This window comes from Mobula birostris, chromosome 9 (genome assembly GCF_030028105.1).
Source record: "Mobula birostris isolate sMobBir1 chromosome 9, sMobBir1.hap1, whole genome shotgun sequence".
NCBI lineage: Eukaryota > Metazoa > Chordata > Chondrichthyes > Myliobatiformes > Myliobatidae > Mobula > Mobula birostris.
The window spans coordinates 541,526-565,682 of record NC_092378.1 but is presented as its reverse complement, the minus strand read 5'-3'; the positions used below and the strand labels follow the sequence as shown (position 1 = coordinate 565,682).

Genomic DNA, 24,157 nt, shown 5'->3' with positions numbered 1-24,157 from the left:
AAAACCTACTTCATTATCCACAACTCCACCTATCTTAGTATCATCTGCATAGTTACTCATCCAATTTACCATCCCATCATCAAGATCATTAATGTATGTGACAAATAACATTGGACCCAGTACAGATCCCTGAGGCACACCACTAGTCACCGACTTCCAATCTGACAAACAGTTATCCACCACCACTCTCTGGCGTCTCCCATCCAGCCACTGCTGAATCCATTTTACTACTTCAATATTAATACCTAACGATTGAACCTTCCTAATCAACCTTCCGTGTGGGACCTTGTCTAAGGCCTTACTGAAGTCCATATAGACAACATCCACTGCATTACCCTTGTCAACTTTCCTACTAACCTCTTCAAACATTACCTTCCACGCACAAATCCATGTTAACTGTTCCTAATCAGACTCTGTCTATCCAGATAATTATATATACCATCCCTAAGAATACTTTCCATCAATTTACCCACCACTGACATCAAACTCACAGGCCGATAATTGCTAGGTTTACTCTTAGAACCCTTTTTAAACAATGGAACAACATGAGCAATACGCCAATTCTCTGGCACCATCCACATTTCTAATGACATTTGAAATATTTCTGTCAGAGCCCCTGCTATTTCCACACTAACTTCCCTCAAGGTCCTAGGGAATATCCTGTCAGGACCCAGGAACTTAACCACTTTTATATTCCTTAAAAGCTCCAGTACTTCCTCTTCTTTAATCATCATATTTTCCATAACTTCCCTACCTGTTTCCTTTATCTTACCTAATTGAACATCCTTCTCCTTAGTGAATACCGAAGAAAAGAAATTGTTCAGAATCTCCGCCATCTCTTTTGGCTCCACACATAGCTGTCCAGTCTGATTCTCTAAGGGACCAATTTTATCCCTCACTATCCTTTTGCTATTAACATAATGGTAGAAACCCTTGGGATTTATTTTCACCTTACTTGCCAAAGCAACCTCATACCTTCTTTTAGCTTTTCTAATTTCTTTTTTAAGATTCTTTTTACATTCTTTATATTCCTCGAGCACCTCATTTACTGCATGCTGCCTATATTTATTGTAGATTTCTCTCTTTTTCTGTACCAAGTTTCTAATATCCCTTGAAAACCATGGCTCTCTCAAACTTTTAACCTTTCCTTTCATCCTAACAGGAACATAAAGATTCTGTACTCTCAAAATTTCACCTTTAAATGACCTCCATTTCTCTATTACATTCTTCCCAAAAAACAAATTGTCCCAATCCACTCCTTCTAAATCCTTTCGCATCTCCTCAAAGTTAGCCTTTCTCCAATCAAAAATCTCAACCCTGGGTCCAGACTTATCCTTCTCCATAACTATATTGAAACTAATGGCATTGTGATCACTGGACCTGAAGCTCTCCTCAACACAAACCTCCGACACCTGACCTATCTCATTCCCTAACAGGAGATCCAACACTGCCCCTTCTCTAGTTGGTACCTCTATGTATTGCTGCAAAAAACTATCCTGCACACATTTTACAAACTCCAAACCATCCAGCCCTTTTACAGTATGGGCTTCCCAGTCTATGTGTGGAAAATTAAAATCTCCCACAATCACAACCTTATGCTTACTACAATTATCTGCTGTCTCCTTACAAATTTGCTCCTCCAATTCTCGCTCCCCATTTGGTGGTCTATAATACACCCCCATAAGAATTACTACACCTTTCCCATTCCTCAATTCCACCCAAATAGCTTCCCTAGGCGAGCCCTCTAATCTATCCTGCCAGAGCACCACTGTAATATTTTCTCTGACAAGCAATGCAACACCTCCCCCTCTTGTCCCTCAGATTTATATCACACCTGAAGCAATTAAATCCTGGAATATTTAGTTGCCAATCACACCCCTCCTGTAACCATGTTTCACTAATAGCTACCACATCATACATCCAGGTATCAATCCATGCTTTAAGCTCCTCCACCTTTCTTATAATGCTCCTAGCATTAAAATAAATGCATTTATGAAATTTTCCACCTCTTACTCTCTGTTTATCTGTGGCCAAATACCAGCTCCTGTATATAACTGCTATCAGGGTCCTTTTAACTTTGCAGTTCCTTAACTCAATCCACAGGGATCCAACATCTTTTGATCCTATGTCACATCTTTCTACTGAGTTGATTCCATTCTCTACCAGCAGAGCCATGCTATCCATCTGCCTACCTTCCTATCCCTCTGATACAATGTGTAACTTTGGACATTCAGCTCTCCATTGCAACCATCCTTCAGCCACAATTCAATGGCTATAACATCATGCCTGGCAATCTGTAATAGTGCAACAAGATCATCCACCTTATTTCTTATACTCCATGCATTGACATATAACACTTTGTGTACTATATTTGCTACCCTTTTTGATTCTGCATCCCTAATGCACTGAAACTCACCCTGCTGGCTGCAATTATGTCCTGAAATATGCCTACCCTTCCTAACAGTCTAACTGTGCACTATCTTTACTTTTTTACCATCTGACCTTTCCTGAGTCCCTTCACACTGGTTCCCACCCCCCTGCCAGGTTAAGCTCTCCCCAAAAGCATTAACAAACCTGCCCGCAAGAATATTGGTTTCTCTTGGGTTCAGGTGGTACCCATCACTTTTGAACAGGTCATACCTCCCCCAGAAGAGATTCCAAAGATTCAAGAACCTGAAAGACCTGCCCCTTGCACCAGTTTTTCAGCTACACATTAATATGCCAAGTCATCCTGTTTCTACCCTCACTGGCATGTGGCACAGGCAGCAAGTCGGAAATTACTACCTGGGACATCCTGCCTCTCAGCTTTCTACCTAGCTCTCTAAATTCCCTTTTCAGGACCTTTTTGCTTTTCTTCCTATGTCATTGATACCAATATGTACCAAGACATCTGGCTGCTCCCCCTCCCTCTCCCTCACCTCCATGTCCATCACCTCCATAAACCTCCCCTCAATATCCCTCCTCCCCATATCCCTCCAATGTATATTCCAACAATCCATAGCCCTCCAATCCATGTCCCTCCCTCCATGTCCCTCCAATCCATGTACCACCTCTCGATATCCCTCCCCTCCATGTCCCTCACATCTACATTTCATCCCCGTATCCCTCCCCTCCATGACACTCCCCTCCAATTCCACCCTCCCATTTGCCTCACCTACGTACAACTCTCCTCCATGTCCCTCACTTCAATATCCCTCCCCTCCATATACATCCAGAATCCTCCATTTACTCCCCTCCATAGATAGTGAAGTGTTCCTTCACTCTATATTGCTGCACTCTCTGCCCCCTTGATGTATCTACCCTCCATAACCCTCCTCTCAATATCCTTCCCCTCAATATCACTCTTACTCATATCCTTCCAATCCATATGCCACCCCTCCATGTACCTCCCCTGCATGTGCCTCCCCTGCAGGTGCCTTCCCTCCATATTCTTTTCCTCATTGTCAGTCCAGACCATATCCCTCCCTTCCATGTCCCTCACCTCCACATTTCTCCTCCCATTTGCCTCAGCTGTGTGCAACTCCCCTCCATGTCCCTTCCCTCAATGACTGTTCACTCTATATCCCTCCCGTACATGTTCCTCCCCTCCATATCCCTCACTTCCACATCCCTGCATGTATCTCCCCTCCATGTACCTCCCCTCCATATCCTTCACTTCCACATCCCTCCATATTCTTCACTTCCACATCCCTCCATGTACCTCCCCTCCATTTCCCTCCCCACCATGGACCTACCCTCCATATCCCTCATCTCATTAACACTACCCTCAATACTCTTCTGCTCAAGGACTCTCCCTTTCATTTCCCCCCTCCAAATGCTCCTACCCTCCATTTCCCTCTCTCAATAGCACTCCACTCAATATCATTTCCATGTCTATCCCCTCCTTGTCCCTCCCCTCCATATCCCTCTGTTCCATATCCTTCCATCTCACTCCCCTCCATGTCCCTTCATGACACTCCCCTATTTCCCTTCCCTCCACGCAGCTCTCCTTCATCTCTCCCCTCAATATCCCTCCCTTCCATATACATGCCCTCTCATATCCACTCAATAACACTCCCTCAATATCCCTCCAATACCTGCAATCTATGACCCACCCCTCTAGGTCCATCCCCTCCATGTCTCTCCTCTCCATGTATCTTCCCCCATTTACCTCCATTCCCTATATCTCCCCACCCTATCCCACTGCTCGGTGTCCCTCCCCTCCATGTCCCTCTTTTCCATGATCCCTCCATTTCCATCCCCTCCATGTACCCCTCCCTCATATATCTCCTCTCCATTTACCTCCCTCTCTTTACCTTCCCTTCATTTATCTCCCTTCCCTATCACTCTCCTTAATGCCACTGCCCACAATGCCCCTCCCCTCCATGTATCTCCCCACTATATTCATCATTTCAATATCCTGCCACTCAATATCCCACCCCTTCATGTACCTCCCCTCCATATCACTCCCCTCAGTATCAATCTCCTCAATATCCTTCCTCTCCATGCCTGTCCCCTCCTTGTTCCTTCCCTCCATATCACCCCCTCCAGGTCCCTCCCTTCCATTTCACTCCCCTCCATATTACTCCTCTCAATATCCTTCCCCTCCACGACATTCTCCTTCATTTCCCTCCCCTCAGTGTTCCTTCACTCCATATTGCTCCACTCTCTGCCCCCTTGATGTACCTACCCTCCATAACCCTCCTCTCAATATCACTCTTACTCATATCCTTCCAATCCATATCCCTCCCCTCCATATACCTCCCCTCCATGTCTCCCCCTCAATGTACCACCCCTCCATGTACCTCCCCTGCATGTGCCTTCCCTCCATATCCTGTTCCTCAATGTCAGTCCAGACCATATCCCCTGTCTATCCAAATACTTGTAGATCCTATCTCTTAGTACTCCTTCCAATAATTTACCTACTACCGATGTCAAACTTACCGGCCTATAATTTCCCGGATTACTTTTAGAGCCTTTTTTAAACAACAGAACAACATGAGCTATCCTCCAATCCTCCGGCACCTCACCCGCAGATACCAACATTTTAAATATACCTGCTAGGGCCCCTGCAATTTCAACACCAGTCTCCTTCAAGGTCTGAGGGAATACCCTGTCAGGTCCTGGGGGTTTATCTACTCTGATTTGCCTCAAGATAGCAAGCACATCCTCCTCCTCAATCTGTATAGGTTCCATAACATGTTTGCTTTATTTCCTTTCTTTCTTTTCAAATCCTTTTATTGTTATATTATACAAAATAAATAACACGAGTACATTGAAGTGACAACACCTACAATGTCTCAAAAAAGACATTATCTGAAAGATTGAAAAAAAATTTGTGATAACAAAAAAAACCTACTAAGCAGAAAAAGTGAGGAAAAAAAACCCATTAGGTGTACAACCCTGGAGCCATGCGTCATACAAAAAGCTTCTAAAAATAAACATCAAACTGCCAGCAAGAAAAGAAAATATACCAAAAAATTTACAATTAGATCATGGAAAAAATCTATCAATTAGTTCAGATGATAATAACAAGCAAATGAGCCCCATCTTTTCTCAAAATTAAATAAAGATTCAAAGGTTCGACTTCTAATTTTCTCCAAACTGAGATATAGCATCACTTGAGAGAACCATTGTGATCAAGTGGGAGCTGATGTATCCTTCCACTTCAACAAAATGGCCCTCCTAGCTATCAATGTAACAAATGCAATAACATGTTGGTCAGACACAGAAATACCATGAATATTTTGAGGAATTATTCCAAAAAACACAGTTAATTTATTAGGTTGTAGATTAATTTTAAGTGCTTTAGAAATTTTTGAGAAAACTGACTTCCAGAACTGTTCCAATATAGAACAAGACCAAAACATATGTGTCAGTGTAGCTATCTCAGTTTTACATCTATCACAATAACTAACAACATAGAAAAAATTTTAGAAAGTCTCTCCTTCATCAAATGATAACGATGTACAATTTTAAATTGAATCAATGAATGGCTAGTACAAATTGAAGAAGAGTTAACCAACTTCAAAATCTGCATCCAATGCTCAGTCATAAAAGTCAAATTGAGTTCCTTTTCCCAATCGTGTTTAAGCTTAGATAAAAGACGCTTATCCCATTGTAATAATAAATTATAAATTCTTCCAATAGAACCCTTGATCGAAGGATTCATACTCATAATAGTATCTAACAGGTCAGCCTCCAATATGAAAGGAAAATTACTTAAATATTTTTGTAAAAAATGTCTAACTTGAAGGTATTGCAGAAAGTGTGAGTATGAAAGAGAATATTTATCAATTAATTGTTCAAAAGACATCAATCTATCTTCTTTAAGTAAATCCAAAAAAGAATTAATACCTTTATTTTTCCAAAATAAAAAAAATTGGATCACTCAAAGATATACATAGACAAGCACTCTGATCTTCAAGAGGACCAATTTTATCCCTTACAATCCTTTTGCTCTTAATATACCTGTAAAAGCTCTTTGGATTATCCTTCACCTTGACTGCCAAAGCAACCTCATGTCTTCTTTTAGCCCTCCTGATTTCTTTCTTAAGTACTTTTTTGTACTTTTTATACTTCTCAAGCACTTTATTTACTCCCTGTTTCCTATACATGTCATACATCTCTCTCTTCTTCTTTATCAGAGTTCCAATATCCCTTGAGAACCAAGGTTCCTTATTCCTATTCAATTTGCCTTTAATCCTGACAAGAACATACAAACTCTGCACTCTCAAAATTTCCCCTTTGAAGGCCTCCCACTTACCAATCACATCCTTGCCAGAGAACAACCTGTCCCAATCCACGCTTTTTAGATCCTTTCTCATTTCTTCAAATTTGGCCTTTTTCCAGTTTAGAACCTCAACCTGAGGACCAAATCTATCTTTATCCATGATCAAGTTGAATCTAATGGTGTTATGTTCACTGGAACCAAAGTGTTCCCCTTCACACACTTCCGTCACCTGTCCTCATATCCCTCCACTCCATGTACCTACCCTCCATATCCTCCCCTCCATGCATCTCTGCTGCATGCACTGCCCTTCTGTGTCCCATCAATATCCCTCCAGACCATATCCCTCCCCCTTGTCCCTCCCTTCATATCTCTCCTCTTCATATCCCTCTGCTCAATATCGCTTTTCACCATTTACCTCCCCACCATGTACTCCCCCTCAATGCCCCTCCCCCTCCATGTACCTTCCTCCTTGTAACATCACACCATCTCCCTTCCCTCCATATCCCTCCCCTCCATTTCCCTCCTGTCCTTGTCCCTACCCTCCATGTCACTTCCTTCAGCGTCCATCCCTCCCTTAATGTTCCTTCCCTACATATCCCTCCACTCCATATCCCTCTGCTCCATATCCCTTGCCTCCATGTGCCTCTCCTCCATTTCCCTCCACTCCATATCCCTTCCTTCCAGGTTCCTCACCTCCACATCCCTCCCTCCATTTCCCTGCCCTCCATTTCTGTCCCCTCCATCTACTTACCGTCCAAGTACCTCCCCTCTAGTTCATTCCCCTCCATGTCCCTTGCCTCCACATCTCTTCCCTCCGTGTATCTCCCCTCCATTTCCTTTCCTTCCAAGTACCTCCCAACTTTACGCCCCTCCATCACCCTTCTCTCAATAATATTCCCCTCAGTATCCTTCCCCATGACACTATCCTTCATTTCCCTCCTCTCAATGTTTGTCTGTTCTATATCCCTCCCCTTGATGTCCCTCCTCTCCATGAACCTCCGCTCAATATTCCTCCCCTCCATGTATCTTCCCTCCCTTCAATGTCCCTCATCTCCCTGTCCCTTCCCTCCATATCACTGTCCTCTATTTACCTCCCCTCCATATTCCCCCTCCAGGAACCTCCCCTCCATGTCTCCATATCATCCTTTGCTCTGCTACCATCGAGTCAATTCAGAAACGAATTTGCTAGATGCCCCTGAATTAAACCACTGACACTCTGCCTTTAGGCCTGCCCCAACCAGGCTGCACGTTCTAGGCACCCAGCACCCACCACTATCTGTGTTTATAAAATGCTTGTCGTGCCCCCTTTACTGATATCTACACCAGCGGTTCCCAACCTTTCTTATGCCATGGACCAATACCATTAAACAAAGGGTCCGAGGATCTGATCTACATTACTCATACCTCTCATAGTTCTATATATTTATGTAATGTCACAGCTCGCTCTGTGAATGTCCAGAGAAATGGGAGCATCAGGCACCTGGTAGAAAGCTTCAGGGACAAGATAGTCTAGTGATAAAATTGCTGAGCCATTCAAGGAACGTTCATATTTCACCATCACAACTTCAGCTCAAATAACTAAACCTTCATTATGAAGTTTGAATCAGTAATGGGGGCAATGAAGTGTTGAGAGAAGTATATCTGTCATCTTTACCCATTCTGATGAGTGTGACTCTGAATCCCAGTATGTCGACCTTTTGAGTGCTATTCCATCCAGGGGTAATGAATGGCACCAATGTCTTGCTTGGAGTAAATGTAAAACATTATTATTTTTCAGTCTTCATACTCTTATGTTATAACTTTTGAGAATTTGAAGAAATACAGTATAAATGTTATTTTGGTTAAATATACCAGTGCAGCCTTTTCCAGTTAATCAGTGTTAATGGAATATTTTTTCAGTAATTGTAATTTTTAATGGTAAAGTGGAGGAAGTGCAGTTACCTGTGGATAAAGTGGACATCATTATCAGTGAGTGGATGGGCTACAGTCTCTTCTACGAGTCGATGCTGAACACGGTGATCTTTGCCCGAGACAAGTGGTTGGTATGTGCTTCTCCGTACATTTGCTCCTGTAATAAATATATCCTTAGTGCCAGAGGCTCAGGTGGGGCAGAGCTGGTTGGTTGCATCCAGGGTGCATTATTGATAAAGTATGTAGATCATTCAAGCAGGGAAGGGGCCACAATAGACCTTGTACTGGGAAATGAGCCCAGCCAGGTGATCAAAGTCAGTGGGAAGCATTTTGAGAACTCTGAAAACAGCTCACATAAAAGTTGCTGGTGAACGCAGCAGGCTAGGCAGCATCTCCAGGAAGAGGTACAGTTGACGTCTCGGCCTGAAATATCGACTGTACCTCCTCCTAGAGATGCTGCCTGGCCTGCTGCGTTCACCAGCAACTTTGATGTGTGTTGCTTGAAATTCCAGCATCTGCAGATATCCTCGTGTTTGCGTATGAAAACAGCTCTGTGTGTTTTCAGATTCTTATAGACGAGGGTAAGACTGGATCTTGGGGAATGTGTTGAACTGTGAAAAGGCTAATTACAACAGCACTGGGCAGGAGCTGGAGAGAGTAGATTGGAGTGGTTTTTATTGGAATAGTTGACATCTGACATTACACTACAACATATAGGAGCCGAATTAGGCCATTTGGCCTATCAAGTCTGCTTTGCCATTTCATGGCTGATTCATTTTCCCTCTCAGCCCCAATCTCCTGCCTCATTCTTCTGAATTCCAGTGATTACAGGCCAGAGCCATCAAATGCTCCTCATATGACAAGCCTTTCAATATGGAATAATTTTTTGTGAATCTCCTTTGAACCCTCTCCAATGTCAGCACATCCTTTCATAGATAAGGACGTAAAACTGTTCACAATACTCTGAGTGAGGCCTCACCAATGTTTTATAAAGCCTCTACATTACATCCTTGCTTTTGTATTCCAGTCCTCTTGAAATGAATGTTAACATCACATTTGCCTTCCTCACCACAGACTCAACCTTTAGGGAATCCTGCACAAGGACTCCCAAGTTGTTTTTACCTCCGACTCTTCAGTTTTCTCTCCATTTATTTCTTCTACCAAAGTGTGTGACCATACACTTCCTGACAACGTATTCCATCTGCCACGTCTTTGCCCATTCTCCTAATCTGTCTAAGTCCTTCTGTAGCCACTCTACTTCCTCAAAACTACCTGTCCCTCCACCTATTTTTGTATCATCTGCAAACTTGGCTACAAAGCCATCTATTCCATCATCCAATTCATTGACATATAACAGAAAAAGAAGCAGTCCCAACCCAGTCCCCTGGAACACCACTAGTCACTGGCAGCCAACCAGAAAAGGCTCCCTTCATTACCACTCTTTGCCTCCTGCCAATAAGCCAATGTTTGAATGTTGAAGACATGTGGGGTTCACTTAAAGCCTAGCTGGTCAGAATTCAGAATTCATCAGGAAGACAGACAAGGATAGCAAGAACATGAGATGATAAGGGATATTGCAGAAGCAAAGGGAAGCATATATAAGATTTAGGAAGGTGAAATTAGACTAGGGCTATTGAGGAATATAAAACTAGGAGAGAACTTAAATAGGGAATCAGACGGGTAAAAGGGGCCGTGAAATGTTGTTGATGAGTAGATTAATTTCAAATCTACATAACAATGACAAGAGAGTAATGAGGACTTCTCAAGTATAAAGGGGGAGGAATTTGTGCCAGAAGTCAAAGGTGGTTGGTGAGATACTAAACAAGTACTTCACATCAGTATTCACCAAAGAGAAGGACTTGGTAGAGAGTGGGATCAGAGAGGCAAATGCTGCTGTTCTATGGTTCATTGATATTAAGAAGAAAGAGAGGTTATGTCTTTTGAAGAACATTAAGGTGGATAAGTGCCCAGTGTTTGATGGACTATCTCCCAGATTAAGAGAGGCAAGAGAGGAGATTGCAGGGGTTTTCTCTTGGGACAGGAGAATAGCCAGCATTGCGTTTCCGTTTAGGAAAGTCAGTAGAGACAATCCAGGAAATTATGGGCTGGTGGTAGAGAGAATATTGGAAAAGATTCTTTGGGATAGGATCAGTTTACAGCTGGAAAAACGTAGATTAGGATTAGCATAGTCAGCATGGCTTTGTATGGGGGAGGTCATGTTTTACACACTTGAGGAAATTTCAAAGATGAGGTTAAGCAAAGAAAGTTGACTATATGGACTTCACTAAAACTTTTGGCAAGGTTTTTCATAGCAGACTGATCCAGACAATATAAAATACACGATATCCATGTAGATTTGGTAGATTGGATTCAAAATTGGCATCACCTTAGAAAGCAGAGAATAGTGGTGGAAGGGTTTTAATCTGACAGGAGTCCTTCACCAGTATTATCTCCCAGGCATCGGTGCTAGGATCTTGGTCACTTGCAATATATATAAATGATCTGGCCAAATATTAGGTGGTCTGTTTGCAGGTGACACAAAATTGGCAGAATTGTGGTTAGTGAAGAAGGTCGATCAGCTGGAAATGTGGGCAGACATATGGCAGATGGAGTTTAAGTGTGAGATGCTGCACTTTGGGAAGTCAATGTATTCAGTAAATGGCAGGACCTTTAGGTACTTTTATACACAGGGGAATGTTGGAGTGCAAGTCCATAGACTCCTGAAAGTGGGGAACAAATAGAAAGGGAGGTAAGAAGGCTTATGGGGCAGAGAGTATAAAACTTGGGAAGTTATATTTCAATGGAAGTGAGTCTACATTTGGAGTATTGTGTGCATTTATGGTCACCACATTACAGGGAAAATGTCGAGGCTTAGGAGAAGATGCAGAAGTTCACCAGGATGTTGCCTGGATTAGAGAGTATTTGATCTAAGAAGAGGTTAGACAAACTTGGATTGTTTTCATGGAGCGTAGTAGGCTGAGGAAGGTCTGATAGAAGCATAAACATTTTGAGTGGCATAGACAGATTAGTGGCTTTTCCTCAGGGTGGAAAGATAAGAAGGCATAGCTTAAAACTGAGCAGGATAAAGTTTAAGGGAGATTTACATGGCAAGTTTTTTTCACACTGTGAGTGGTAGGGGTTTTGAACAGACCGCCAGGGGAGGTAGTGAAAGCAAAAAAATCTAGTAATGTTTTAACCATTTAGCCAGGTACATGAATAGCCAGGGATTGGGGGGATATGGACCATATGTTGGCATATGGGGGTTAGTTAAAATTGACACCATAGTTGGGCCAAAAACCTGTTTTTGAGTTCTATGTCTGGGAGACAGTTTTACCGATTAATGCTGTAACACCCCACACCAAAACCAATTTTACTGAAGGAACAATTTTGTAACAGCCCACACTGAAACCATTTTTACTGATTAATGCTGTAACAGCCCACACTCGAACCAGTCTTCTGATTAATGCTGCAACACCACACACTCAAACCAGTTTTACTGATTAATACTGTTAGACCCCACACTCAAACCATTTTTACTGATTAATGCTGTAACACCCCACACTCAAACCAGTTTTACTGATTAATACTTAGACCCCACACTCAAACCGTTTTTACTGATTAATGCTGTAACGCCCCACACTCAAACCAGTTTTACTGATTAATACAGTTAGACCCCACACTCAAACTAGTTTTACTGATTAATGCTGTAACACCCCACACTCAAACCATTTTTACTGAAAAATGTTGTATAAGCCCACACTCAAACCAGTTTTTGTCACCACAAAGCTCATTGTTCTGCCTCAGTGAAACAGCACAGAGTACAGCAAACGGGTCTGACTGAAACAGTTGAGGAAGTGGAAAGGTTGCAGTAGCTGCCAGCGGAATTCCGCGATGTAAATGCTGTTCAAAATGTGGTATCTTTGTCAGGTGACTAGATTACGAGATCCATTTCCCCAAAATTCACCAACAGAAACCTGGAGGATTGATGTTCCCGGACCGAGCCACTTTGTATATCGTAGCCATTGAAGACCGTCAGTTCAAGGACTTCAAAATTCACTGTAAGATCATGTTCGATTGCTTCATACTCACCCCTTGCTATGCTTGATCATTGTTAGAGGCCAGCTGTAAAGTTTAGAGACTAAGTACGTTTGTAAATCATTCCCGGCCAGACATGTCCCTGGATCAGTGGGGATTACCTTAGGAAATTTTGTATGGGGTTACGAGGGGTGTGTATGTATGGGGATGCAAATATCTGGGGATTACCCACAGGGTGTGTGAGGGGTTTATCCATGCGGTATGAATTACCCTGGGTTGGGAGGGGGTGAGCTGGGTCTTTCTCATTTCCCTGAGCCTTTACTTGTGCCCCCCCCCCCCCCCCCCCCCCCCAGTAGCAGAGCAATGACTGTGGTCTCAGGGACCTTCTGCATTTCAGGATCTCCTGAACTACTTCCCAGGCAGGAAGGACCAGGAAACATCTGGCACATGTGTGACGTAGGAACATCTCAGTGCCAACACCATGAGCAACTCCAACAAGCAGCAGTAACATAATGCTCACATGCCTCTACTAACCCTGTGAGTTGAAAACCCTCCCATTTTGGAATGGTTTGCTATTTGCATCAGTTTGTTTGTCTTGTCCGTTTAGGGTGGGAAGACGTGTATGGATTTGATATGACGTGCATCAGGAATGTGGCCATCAAGGAGCCGCTGGTGGACATTGTGGACCCTAAACAAGTCGTGACCAATGCTTGTCTCATCAAGGTACACTGAGGCTCTTCTGAAACAACCTGTTTGATTATGACAAGCAGCCTGCATGTAACCTGTCTGATGTGGAACCAATAATACTCCATAGTTACTGGACATTACCCCTGGCATCAGGTAGGAATCCGAGAAACAAACTGAGCCAAAGACTTTCATCCGGTCTGTAGTAGAACAGGTTGATGCTTACCTGCAGGGAGATGGTGTCTGAGGAACTCAGCTGCACAGCTTCATTCCTAAACAAGGTGCATGCATGGGTACCTCTGCAGCAGGTGGCTCAATTTGTTCGTGTGAGGGCCGGAAAATTGTTTGAAGGAAACATGTAGCCTGTCCCTTTAATTGGGATGATGGAATTTAATCAGATGTGTCAAGCAATGTATGAGTCTCTGATAATGTCTGGACAGACAATAAATGGTAAAAACCATAGAAGCATTAGTGTACAGAGGGACCTTCATAATGCTCTGAAAATGTAACACACACGCATAGGGGAATGGAGAAGGCACTAAGCTTGATTGGCGGATGTGCTGAGTATAAGGGTTGGAACTTCATGGTGCAGCTGTACAAGACACTGGTTAGGATGCGCCTGGAGCACTGAGTACATTTCTGGTGGGTGCAGTTGTACCAGAGAGAGCCCAGATGTGTTTCACCAGGATGTTGCCTGGAATGGACATTTGTAGTTACAAGGAGAGATGAGATAAGCTGGGATTGTCTCACCAGAGTACAGGAGGTGGCTTTAGGTTTATAAAATTATGTGAGGCATAGATAGGGTAAATAGTGTTTTCCTAGGGCAGGATTCTAAAGCTATAGGACATAGACATTCGGACATAAAGGCACAAAGAGAACGGAGGGGTGTGGGTCAAATGCAGGAGGATGGGATTAGCATAGATAGCCACGTTGTGAGCATGGATGAGTTGGCCTCAACTGTTTCCATACTGTGTGACACTGACCCTTCTTTACTTTGTCTATTTCAGTGTCTGTTTAAATGTGTCTCAAATATTGTAAATTAGTCTGATTGCACCATCTCCTCTGGCAATGAGTTCCAGATATCAACCACTCTCCACATAAAAAACACACCTCAGATCCCCATTAAAACTCCTTCCCTTCACCTTTAACCCGTGTCCTCCTGTTTGTTTTTGATATCTTGGAAAAATGATTTTGATTATCACTATCACCCCTACTTACCTCATATAATCCTACACACCACTACCAGGTCATCCTTCAGTACTCCAGGGAAAACAGTCCCATACTGAAATCCGAGATGTAATAGTGTCAGCTAACGGTTATACTACCGTGGTGCCCTGATAATATCCCAACTCTTACACTCAGCGTCTCGAACTATAGAGGCAAACAAGCCATATGCATTCTTCTCCACCCGAATTACACGTGTTGCTACTTTCTGAAAACTATAGACCTGGATCCCAAAGTCTCTGTGTTCGTCAACATTCCTTAGTGCCCCACCAGTTCCTGAAAGCCCTGGGATTATATTCTTTAGAAGGATATGAGGAATCTAAGATCAGGTACTTCCTTCTCTGGATAAGGGGTAGGCTCTTCTTGGAATCCTCTTCTTGGGAAGGCTGTCATTAGTTTCAGAGATTGACATATTTGTGAGCACTGAGGTATCAAGGAGATCTCGAGATAGTGCGGAATGAAGGTCAGCAATCGTCTTGATGAATCTTGCTCCTAATTGTTGTGTTGTTGAAGTTCTTATGGGTGTGACAGAGTAGAGAGCAGGGTGATGTTTCCCCCGGATACTGTACTTTGTCCAGAATCAGGAATCAAGGTCTCAAAACAAGGAGTTTCCCATTCAGGAGGGTAACAAATTTGTGGAATTTTCTGCTTGTGAACTGTGGAGGATCGGTTGCTGAGAATGTTTAGGGTAAAGTGTTGGGTGAAGAGTAGCTCTGAAGTGAAAGGTCAGTCATGGTCCTAATGAATGGTGGAGCAGCAGTAAGGGCTAAATCCTGCTTCACTTATGTACCCGTGTTCTAGCCGACATGAGACCTCAGAATAAGCCGATTTTTTAACTCTGAACTTCCTTCTTAGTACAGGAGTGTTTTGTATTGGGTGGTAAATGGCAGGGCAAGTGAATAACTGGCCAATGTTTTGTTTGATTAACATTCTGACACTCTTTGAGAGGACTTGAATAGTTCAGCTGAACAGGTACCTGGTCTATGTGATGGAACAGCAGGTCTCTTTCACTAAGTCTGGAGGTTTTCTTATTCTCCCTGCAGCCTGTGACTCTGCAGTGGAGCCAGTGTTCGCTATGGGGTAAGACCATAAGACACAGGAGCAGAATAAGCCACCTCTGCCCGTCGAGTCTGTTCTGCCATCCCTTCATGTCTGATTTATTATCCCTCCCAACCCTGTTCTCCTACCTTCTCCCCCTAACCTTTGAAACCCTGACTAACCAACAACCTATCAACCTTCACTTTAACTATACTCAATAACTTGAATTCCACAGATTCACCACCCTCTGGCTAAAGAAATTCCTTCTGATCTCTGTTCTAATTGGATGTCCCTCTATTCTGAGGCTGTGCCCTCCTGTCCTAAACTCACCCATTACAGAAAACATCCTCTTCACATCCACTGTACCTAGGCCTTTCAATATTTGATAGGTTTTAATGAGGTCATCCTTTCTCCCCTCAGTTGCCTAAACCGCAGCGAGTACAGGCTCAGAGCCATCAAATGCTCCTCACACTACGTTCTATGTTCTAACACTGCATTGGCCTTCCTTACCACCAACCCAACCTGCAAGTTAACCTTTAGGGAATCTGCATAAGGGCTCCCGCGTCCCTTTGCAACTCCAATTTTTCAGTTTTCTCCCTGTTTAGAAAATAGTTTATGCCTTTATTCCTTCTACCAAAGTGCATAACCATACACTTCCCTAATCTATATTCCATCTGCCATTTCTTTGCCCATTTTCCCAATCTTTCCATGATGTTCTGCAGACTACCTGTTTCCCCAGCTCTACCTGCCCCTTGTCATATCTTTGTATCATCTGAAAAGTTGGCTACAAAGCCATCAGTTCCATCATCCAACACACATCAAAGTTGCTGGTGAACGCAGCAGGCCAGGCAACATCTCTAGGAAGAGGTACAGTCGACGTTTCAGGCCGAGACCCTTCGTCAGGACTAACTGAAGGAAAAGATAGTAAGAGATTTGAAAGTGGGAGGGCGAGGGGGAGATCCGAAATGATAGGAGAAGACAGGAGGTGGAGGGATGGAGCCAAGAGCTGGACAGTTGATTGGCAAAAGGAATATGAGAGGATCATGGAACAGGAGGCCTAGGAGAAAGAAAGGGGTAGGGGGAAAACCAGAGGATGGGCAAGGGGTATAGTGAGGGGGACAGAGGGAGAAAAAGGACAGAGAGAAAAAGAATGTGTGTATATAGATAAATAACGGATGGGGTACGAGGGGGAGGTGGGGCATTAGCGGAAGTTTGAGAAGTCAATGTTCATGCCATCAGGTTGGAGGCTACCCAGACGGAATATAAGGTGTTGTTCCTCCAACCTGAGTGTGGCTTCATCTTTATAGTAGAGGAGGCTATGGATAGACATGTCAGAATGGGCATGGGACATGGAATTAAAATGTATGGCCACTGGGACATCTTGCTTTCTCTGGTGGACAGAGCATAGGTGTTCAGCGAAATGATCTCCCGGTCTGCGTCGGGTCTCGCCAATATATAGAAGGCCACATTGGGAGCACCGGATCCCCCCCCCCACCCCCCGTCTTCTCCTATCATTTTGGATCTCCTCCTCCCACTTTCAAATCTCTTACTAACTCTTCCTTCAGTTAGTCCTGACGAAGGCTCTCGGCCCGAAACGTCGACTGTACCTCTTCCTAGAGATGCTGCCTGGCCTGCTGCATTCATCAGCAACTTTGATGTGTGTTGCTTGAATTTCCAGCATCTGCAGAATTCCTGGTGTTTGAGTTCCATCATCCATATTGTTGACATACAGTTTAACGTGAAAAGAAGCAGTTCCAATACTGACACCTGTGGAGCACCAGTTGTCACCAGCAGCCAACCAGAAAAGCTCCCCTTTATCCCCACTCTTTGCCTCCTGCCAATCAGCCAATCTTCTATATCTATCCTATTGTCCCATGGGCTCATAGCTTGCTAAGCAGCCGCATGTGTGGCACCTTGTCAAAGGCCTTCTGAAAATCCAAATAAACAACATTCATTGACTCTCCTTTGTCTATCCTGCCTGTTATTTCCTCAAAGAATTCCAACAGATTTGGTAGGCAAGACTTTGCCTTAATGCAAACTGACTATTTAAATTGCCTATTTAATCATGTAACTCCAAGTACCCCGAAACCTTATACTTAACAATTGACTCCAACATCTTCCCAACCACTGAAGTCAAGCTAACTGGCCTATAATTTTCTTTCTTCTGCCTCACTCCCTTCTTGAAGAGCAGAGTGACATTTTCAATTTTCTAGTACTCCAGAACCATTCCATAATCTAGTGATTCTTGAAAGATCATTACTAATGCCTCCATAATCTCTTCAACCACCTCTTTCAGAACCCTGGGGTGTGCACCATCTGGTCTAGGTGACTAGTCTAACTTCAGGCCTTTCAGTTTCCCAAGCACCTTCTCCTTAGTAATAGCAGCTAAACTCACTTCTGAGCCTGACAATCTTGAATTGTTGGCATGTTGCTAGTATCTTCCATAATGAAGACTGATGCATAATACTTAAACAAGAGAAAATCTGCAGATGCTGGAAATCCAAGCAACACACACAAAATGCTGGAGGAACTCAGCAGGCCAGGTAGCATCCATGGAAAAAAGTATAGTCAACATTCTGGGCCGAGACCCTTCGGCAGGACTGGAGCAAAAAAGCTGAGGAGTAGATTGAAAAGGTGGGAGAGAGGAGAGAAACACAAGGTGATAGGTGAAACCGGGAGGGGGAGGGATGAAGTGAAGAGCTGGAAAGTTGATTGGAGAAGGAGTCCAATAGGAGGAACAGAACGCCATGGAAGAATGAAAAGGGGGAGGAGCGCCAGAGGAAGGCAATGTTCTCACCAATATACATGAGTCAATCTTCATTGGGTCTCACCCATATACAGGAGTATATACTGTATAGGGGTGAGACCCGATGTAGATTGGGAGACCGTTTTGCCATGCACCTATGCTCTGTCTGCCAGAAGAAGCAGGATCTATCAATGGCCACCCATTTTAATTACTCTTCCCGTTCCCGTTCCCATTCTGATACATCAGTCCATGGCCTCCTCTACTGTCGTGATGAGGCCACACTCAGGATGGAGGAACAACACCTTATTTTCTGTCTGGGTAGCCTCCAACCTGATGGCATGAACATCAATTTCTTGGACTTCTGGTAATGGCCCATTCCCCATCTCCTTTTCCCTCTCTCACTTTATCACCTTGCCTACCCATCACCTGCCTCTGCTGCTGCTCCCCCTTTTCTTTCTTCCATGGCCTTCTGTTCTCCCCCTTCTCCAGCCCTGTATCTCTTTCACCAATCAACTTCCCAGCTCTTTACTTCATTCCTCCCTCTCCCAGTTTCACCTGTCACCTTGTGCTTCTCTCTCTCCTCCCCCACCTTTTCAATCTACTCCCCATCTTTTTTTTCTCCAGGACTTCGGTAGGAAAAAAAGGATGGAGAGTAGATTGAAAAGGTGGGGAGGGGAGAGAGAAGCACAAGGTGATAGGTGAAGTAAGGAGCTGGGAAGTTAATTGGTGAAAGAGATATAGGGCTGGAGAAGGAGTCCAATAGAAATCCTTCGGCCTGAAACGTTGACTGTAGTTTTTTCATAGATGCTGCCTGGCCTGCTGAGTTCCTCCAGCATGGTGTCTGTGATGCATAATACTGATTAGGTTCACCTGCTGCTTTTTGTCTTCCATTACTATCTCTTCAAAAGCGTTTTCCAATGGTCCAATATTCGCTCTTGCCTCTCTTTTACTCTTTTTGCTGTATACCTGAAAAAAACTTTGTGTCCTCTGATATTATTGGCTAGCTTATCTTCATATTTCATATTTTCTCTCATTTTGGTTATTTTTAGTTGCCTTCTGTCAGTTTTTAAGAGCTTCCCAATCCTCTAACTTCCCACTAATTTTTACACTCATTTGAGATGTGTGTCTTTGTGGCCTAACATTCTTTTCAGATTGGTTGTACAGAAATAGCTACACTGAACCTAATCCTTTGGAAGCGTTCCCTTATATTTGATATATGCTCCAAAAATTCTGGCTGTAAACCACAGTAACTCAGATTCCAATGTGTATTTGACCAATTTTACAATGTTTTGCAGGGGATCTGATGGGACATCAGCCTATGCTAATATTGACCTTGTGTGCTTGAACAGGGGTTAAGGAAGGTGACGTGGGAGATCAGGGGACGGTAACTGTGTAGGAGAAATAGGGTGTGCTCATGCTGGTTCCTGACATGATTGAAAAAAAATTTTTAATCAGAAATTCAGTGAAAGCAGCAAGCAGCGATGACAAGGCAAGATTTGTCTGGTCACACCCATATGTTCATCTACAAGTGTATGTTCTCTCCATTGGAGCCTTATGCCGTGAGTCACGCATGTGTTTGTAGCTGTAGTTGATCTGGGAATGGAATACAGGTATTTCAGTCATACACATATTTGTAGCTGTAGTTTGTCTGGGAATATAATACAGGCACCACAGTCACACACACGTTTGTAGCTGTGGTTTATCTGGGAATGGAATACAGGCACCACAGTCATACACATATTTGTAGCTGTGGTTTATCTGGGAATATAATACAGGTACCACAGTCACACACACGTTTGTAGCTGTGGTTTATCTGGGAATGGAATACAGGCACCACAGTCACACACACGTTTGTAGCTGTGGTTTATCTGGGAATGGAATACAGGCACCACAGTCACACACACGTTTGTAGCTGTGGTTTATCTGGGAATGGAATACAGGCACCACAGTCACACACACGTTTGTAGCTGTGGTTTATCTGGGAATATAATACAGGTACCACAGTCACACACACATTTGTAGCTGTGGTTTATCTGGGAATGGAATACAGGCACCACAGTCACACACACTTTTGTAGCTGTTGTCTGGGAACGGAATACAGGTACCTGAATTAATCCTGCTTTAGTCGGATTGAATAGATGTAAAAAACTGTGCTAGCTCATGGAATCAGCTCAGGAACTGGGGCAGGAAGGACGCCCGTGATGGTGGGGAGTTCAGGGCAGGGTTATGGGTCAGTCTCTAAGAGTAGGGAAAGTAGGCCTGAAATGAGGGGCAATTTCTTCATCCAGGGAGTGGTGAAGCTGTGCAATTCTTCACCAGTGGAGGAATTTGAAGCAAAATCATGAAGTATAAATAAGAAAGAGTTAAAATTTGTGCTTGGATTGAAGGATACAGGGAGAACGTTAGAAGGGGCACTGAATCTGAGATGATCATGTTGAATGGCAGTGATATAATGAAATGGTTTGTCTGTCCAGGAGGTGGATATCTACAATGTGAAGACCGAGGATCTGTCCTTCTCTTCCACGTTCCGCCTTCAGGTTCAGAGAAATGAATATGTCCACGCTCTGGTGACATATTTTAACATTGAATTTACGAAGTGTCACAAGAAGACTGGATTTTCAACAGGTAACTGTCACCACATTAAAGTCTGCCACGAGCCTGTCATCAGGCCGGTGCTTATGCCAGTTTCTGTGGCGTGAAGCAACTGAGAGTACGAGACTCCACACCCCCCCCCCCCCCCCGGATAGGACGCCAGTCTATCGCGAGATTAACCCCCAGCATTTTTGCCAGTATCCATTCTCAGCTGAGTAGGCTGGAGCATTGTGTGGTTAAGTGCCTTGCTCAAGGACACACATGCTGCCTCAGCCGAGGCTCAAACCCATGACCTTCAGATCGCTAGTCCAACACCCTAACCACTTGGCCATGCGCCACACTGTCACCACATATTGATTCTTTAATTAACATACTCAACAACAGGCAAATGCTTTAGATCATATGTTTGTATTTCATATTGGGTTAAAGTAATTAAGTCTTAATGGAATATAATCCAAGATAATTTAGAAATATTCCTTCTTAGTTTTGCTACACAGGAAAATTGCATTCATAGATTCACTTTGCTCTGAGAATGTGTCTTGATGAAGATATAAGACCACAAGTTATAGGAGCAGAATTAGGCCATTTGGCCCATCGCATCTGCTCCACCATTTCATCATGTCTGCTCCACTTTCCCTCTCAGCCACAGTCTCCTGTCTTCTGCCTGTATCCGTTCATGCCCTGACTAATCAAGAATCTAACAAACTTTGCCTTAAATATACCCAATGACTTGGCCTCCACAGCCACCTGTGGCAACAAATTCCACCGATTCACCACTCTCTGGCTAAAGAAAACCTATTCATCTCATTTCAAAATGGACGCCACTCTGTTCTGAGGTTGTGTCCTCTGGTCTTACATTCCCCCACCATAGAAAACACGCTGTTCACATCCACTGTATCAAGGCCTTTGAACATTTAATGAGTTTCAATGTGGTCCCTCCTCATTCTTCTGAATTCCAGTGAGTACAAGCCCAGAACCATCAAATCCTCCTCATATGACTAGCCTTCCAATCCTGGAATCATTTTTGTGACCTTTCATTGAAACCTTTCCAATGTCAGCATATCCTGTCTTAAATAAGTGACCCAAAACTGCTCACAATACTCCAAGTGAGGCCTCACCAGTGCTTTAAAAAGCCTCAACATTACATCCTTGTTTTTATATTCTAGCCTTCTTGAAATGAATGCTAACATTGCATTTGAATTCCTCACCAGACTCAACCTGAAAATAAAACTTCAGGGAATCCTGCACGAGTATTCTGAAGTCCCTTTGCACCTCAGTTTTTTTGAATGTTCTCTCGATTTAGAAAATAGTCTGCACTTTTATTTCTTCTACCAAATTCCATGAACATACACTTTCCAACACCATATTCTATCTGCCACTTTGCCCATTCCCCTGATCTGTCTAAGTCCTTCTGTAGGAGCTCTATTTCCTCAAAACTATCTGCCTCTCTACCTAACTTCTTATTGTCTGCAAACTTGTCCACGAAGCTATCAATTCCACCATCCAAATCAAAAATATATAACATAAAAAGAATCAGTCCCAACACCGACCCCTGCACAACGCCACTAGTCAACCAGAAAAGGCTCCCTTTATTCCCACTCTGCCTCCTGCCAATCATCCAATGCTCTATACATGCTAATATCTTTCCTGTAATACCATGGGCTCTCAAATTTGTAAAGAGCCTCATGTGTGTCACCTTGTCAAAAGCTTTCTGGAAATCCAAGTACACAACATCAACCAATTCTCCTTTTGTCTATCTTTGTTATTTCTTCAAAGAATTCCAACGGATTAGTCAGGGAAGATTTTTCCTTAAGGATACCATGTTGACTATGGCCTATTTAATCATGTGCCTCTAAGTACCCCAAAGCCAAATACTTAACAATCACGTCCTCTCCAGCACAATTTTCCTGCAGTTGGATGTCAACTCTGTTTTACACTTTATATATCTGAGAAAACTCTTGGTATCCTCTTTAATATAATTGGCTAGCTTACCTTTGTAGTCTATCTCTTCCTTCTTTATGATTTTTTAATTTGCCTTTTGACAGTGTTTAAAAGCTTCCCAATCTTAAAATGCCCCTTAATTTTGGCTCTATTATATGCCCTCCCTTTAGCTTTTATGTTGGCTTTAACTTCCCTTGTAAGAAACTGTTGCGTCATTCTGCATTTAGAATATTACTTCATCCTTGGGATGTATTTATCCTGTGCCTTCTGAATTTCTCCCAGAAATTCCAGCCATTGCTGCTCTGCCATCATCCCTGCTAGTGTTCCCTTCCAATCAGTTTTGGCCAGCTCCTTTCTCATGCCTGTGTAATTCCGTTTACTCCATTGTAGTACTAATATATCTGACTTTAGCCTCTCCTGAAATTGCAGGGTGAAATTTATCGTATTGTGATGACTCGTCCATAAAGCTCTTTAATCAGTTCTGGTTCATTGTGACCAGCGGTGTGCCATTGGGAATGGTACTGGATCCTTTGTTGTTTGTCATCTATATCAATTATCAGGATGATAATCTGGTTAAATGGATCAGCAAATTTGCGTCTGACACCAAGATTGGGGGTGTAGTGGACAGTAAGGAAGGTTATCATGGCTTACAGAAGGATCTGCATCAGCGGAAAAAATGGGCTGAAAAATAGCAGATGAAATTTAATGCAGACAATTGTGAGGTTTTCGCTTCAGTAGGCCCAACTGGGGTAGATCTTACACAGTGAACAGTAGAGCACTGAGGAGTGTGGTAGAACAAAGGTATGTGGGAATACAGGAGCATAATTTGTTTAAAGTGGTGTCACAGGCAGTTAGGGTTATAAAGAAAGCTTTTGGCATATCAGAATCAGGTTTATTATCACTGGTATGTGTCGTGAAATTTGTTAACTTACTTGCAGTTCAATGCAATACATAATAGAGAAGAAGAAGAAAAAAAGAAGAAATAAGTAAGTAAATCAATTACAGTATACATATATTGAATAGATTAAAATCGTGCAAAAACCAGAAATAATATATATTAAAAAAGTGAGGTAGTGCCCAAGGTTTCAATGTCCATTCAGGAATCGGATGGCAGAGGGGAAGAAGCTGTTCCTGAATCGCTGAGTGTGTGCCTTCGAGCTTCTGTACCTCCTGCCTGATGGTAACAGTGAGAAAAGGGCATGCCCTGGGTGCTGGAGGTCCTTAATAATGAAAACTGCCTTTCTGAGACACCGCCCCTTGAAGATGTCTTGGGT

General features: G+C 43.2%; 1 protein-coding gene across 1 annotated transcript in view; it reads left to right on the top strand.

Annotated features, from left to right (window-relative positions):
• Positions 1–24,157, top strand: part of LOC140203263 (protein arginine N-methyltransferase 8-like) — a gene marked incomplete at its 5' end in the record, with an annotated part of 92,002 nt that overhangs the window by 19,157 nt on the left and 48,688 nt on the right. Inside the window, 4 exons of the mRNA XM_072269277.1 lie at positions 8,612–8,754; positions 12,594–12,681; positions 13,266–13,381; positions 20,825–20,975. Coding sequence (XP_072125378.1) covers positions 8,612–8,754; positions 12,594–12,681; positions 13,266–13,381; positions 20,825–20,975 — 498 coding nt within the window. The remainder of the gene's footprint in view (positions 1–8,611; positions 8,755–12,593; positions 12,682–13,265; positions 13,382–20,824; positions 20,976–24,157) is intronic.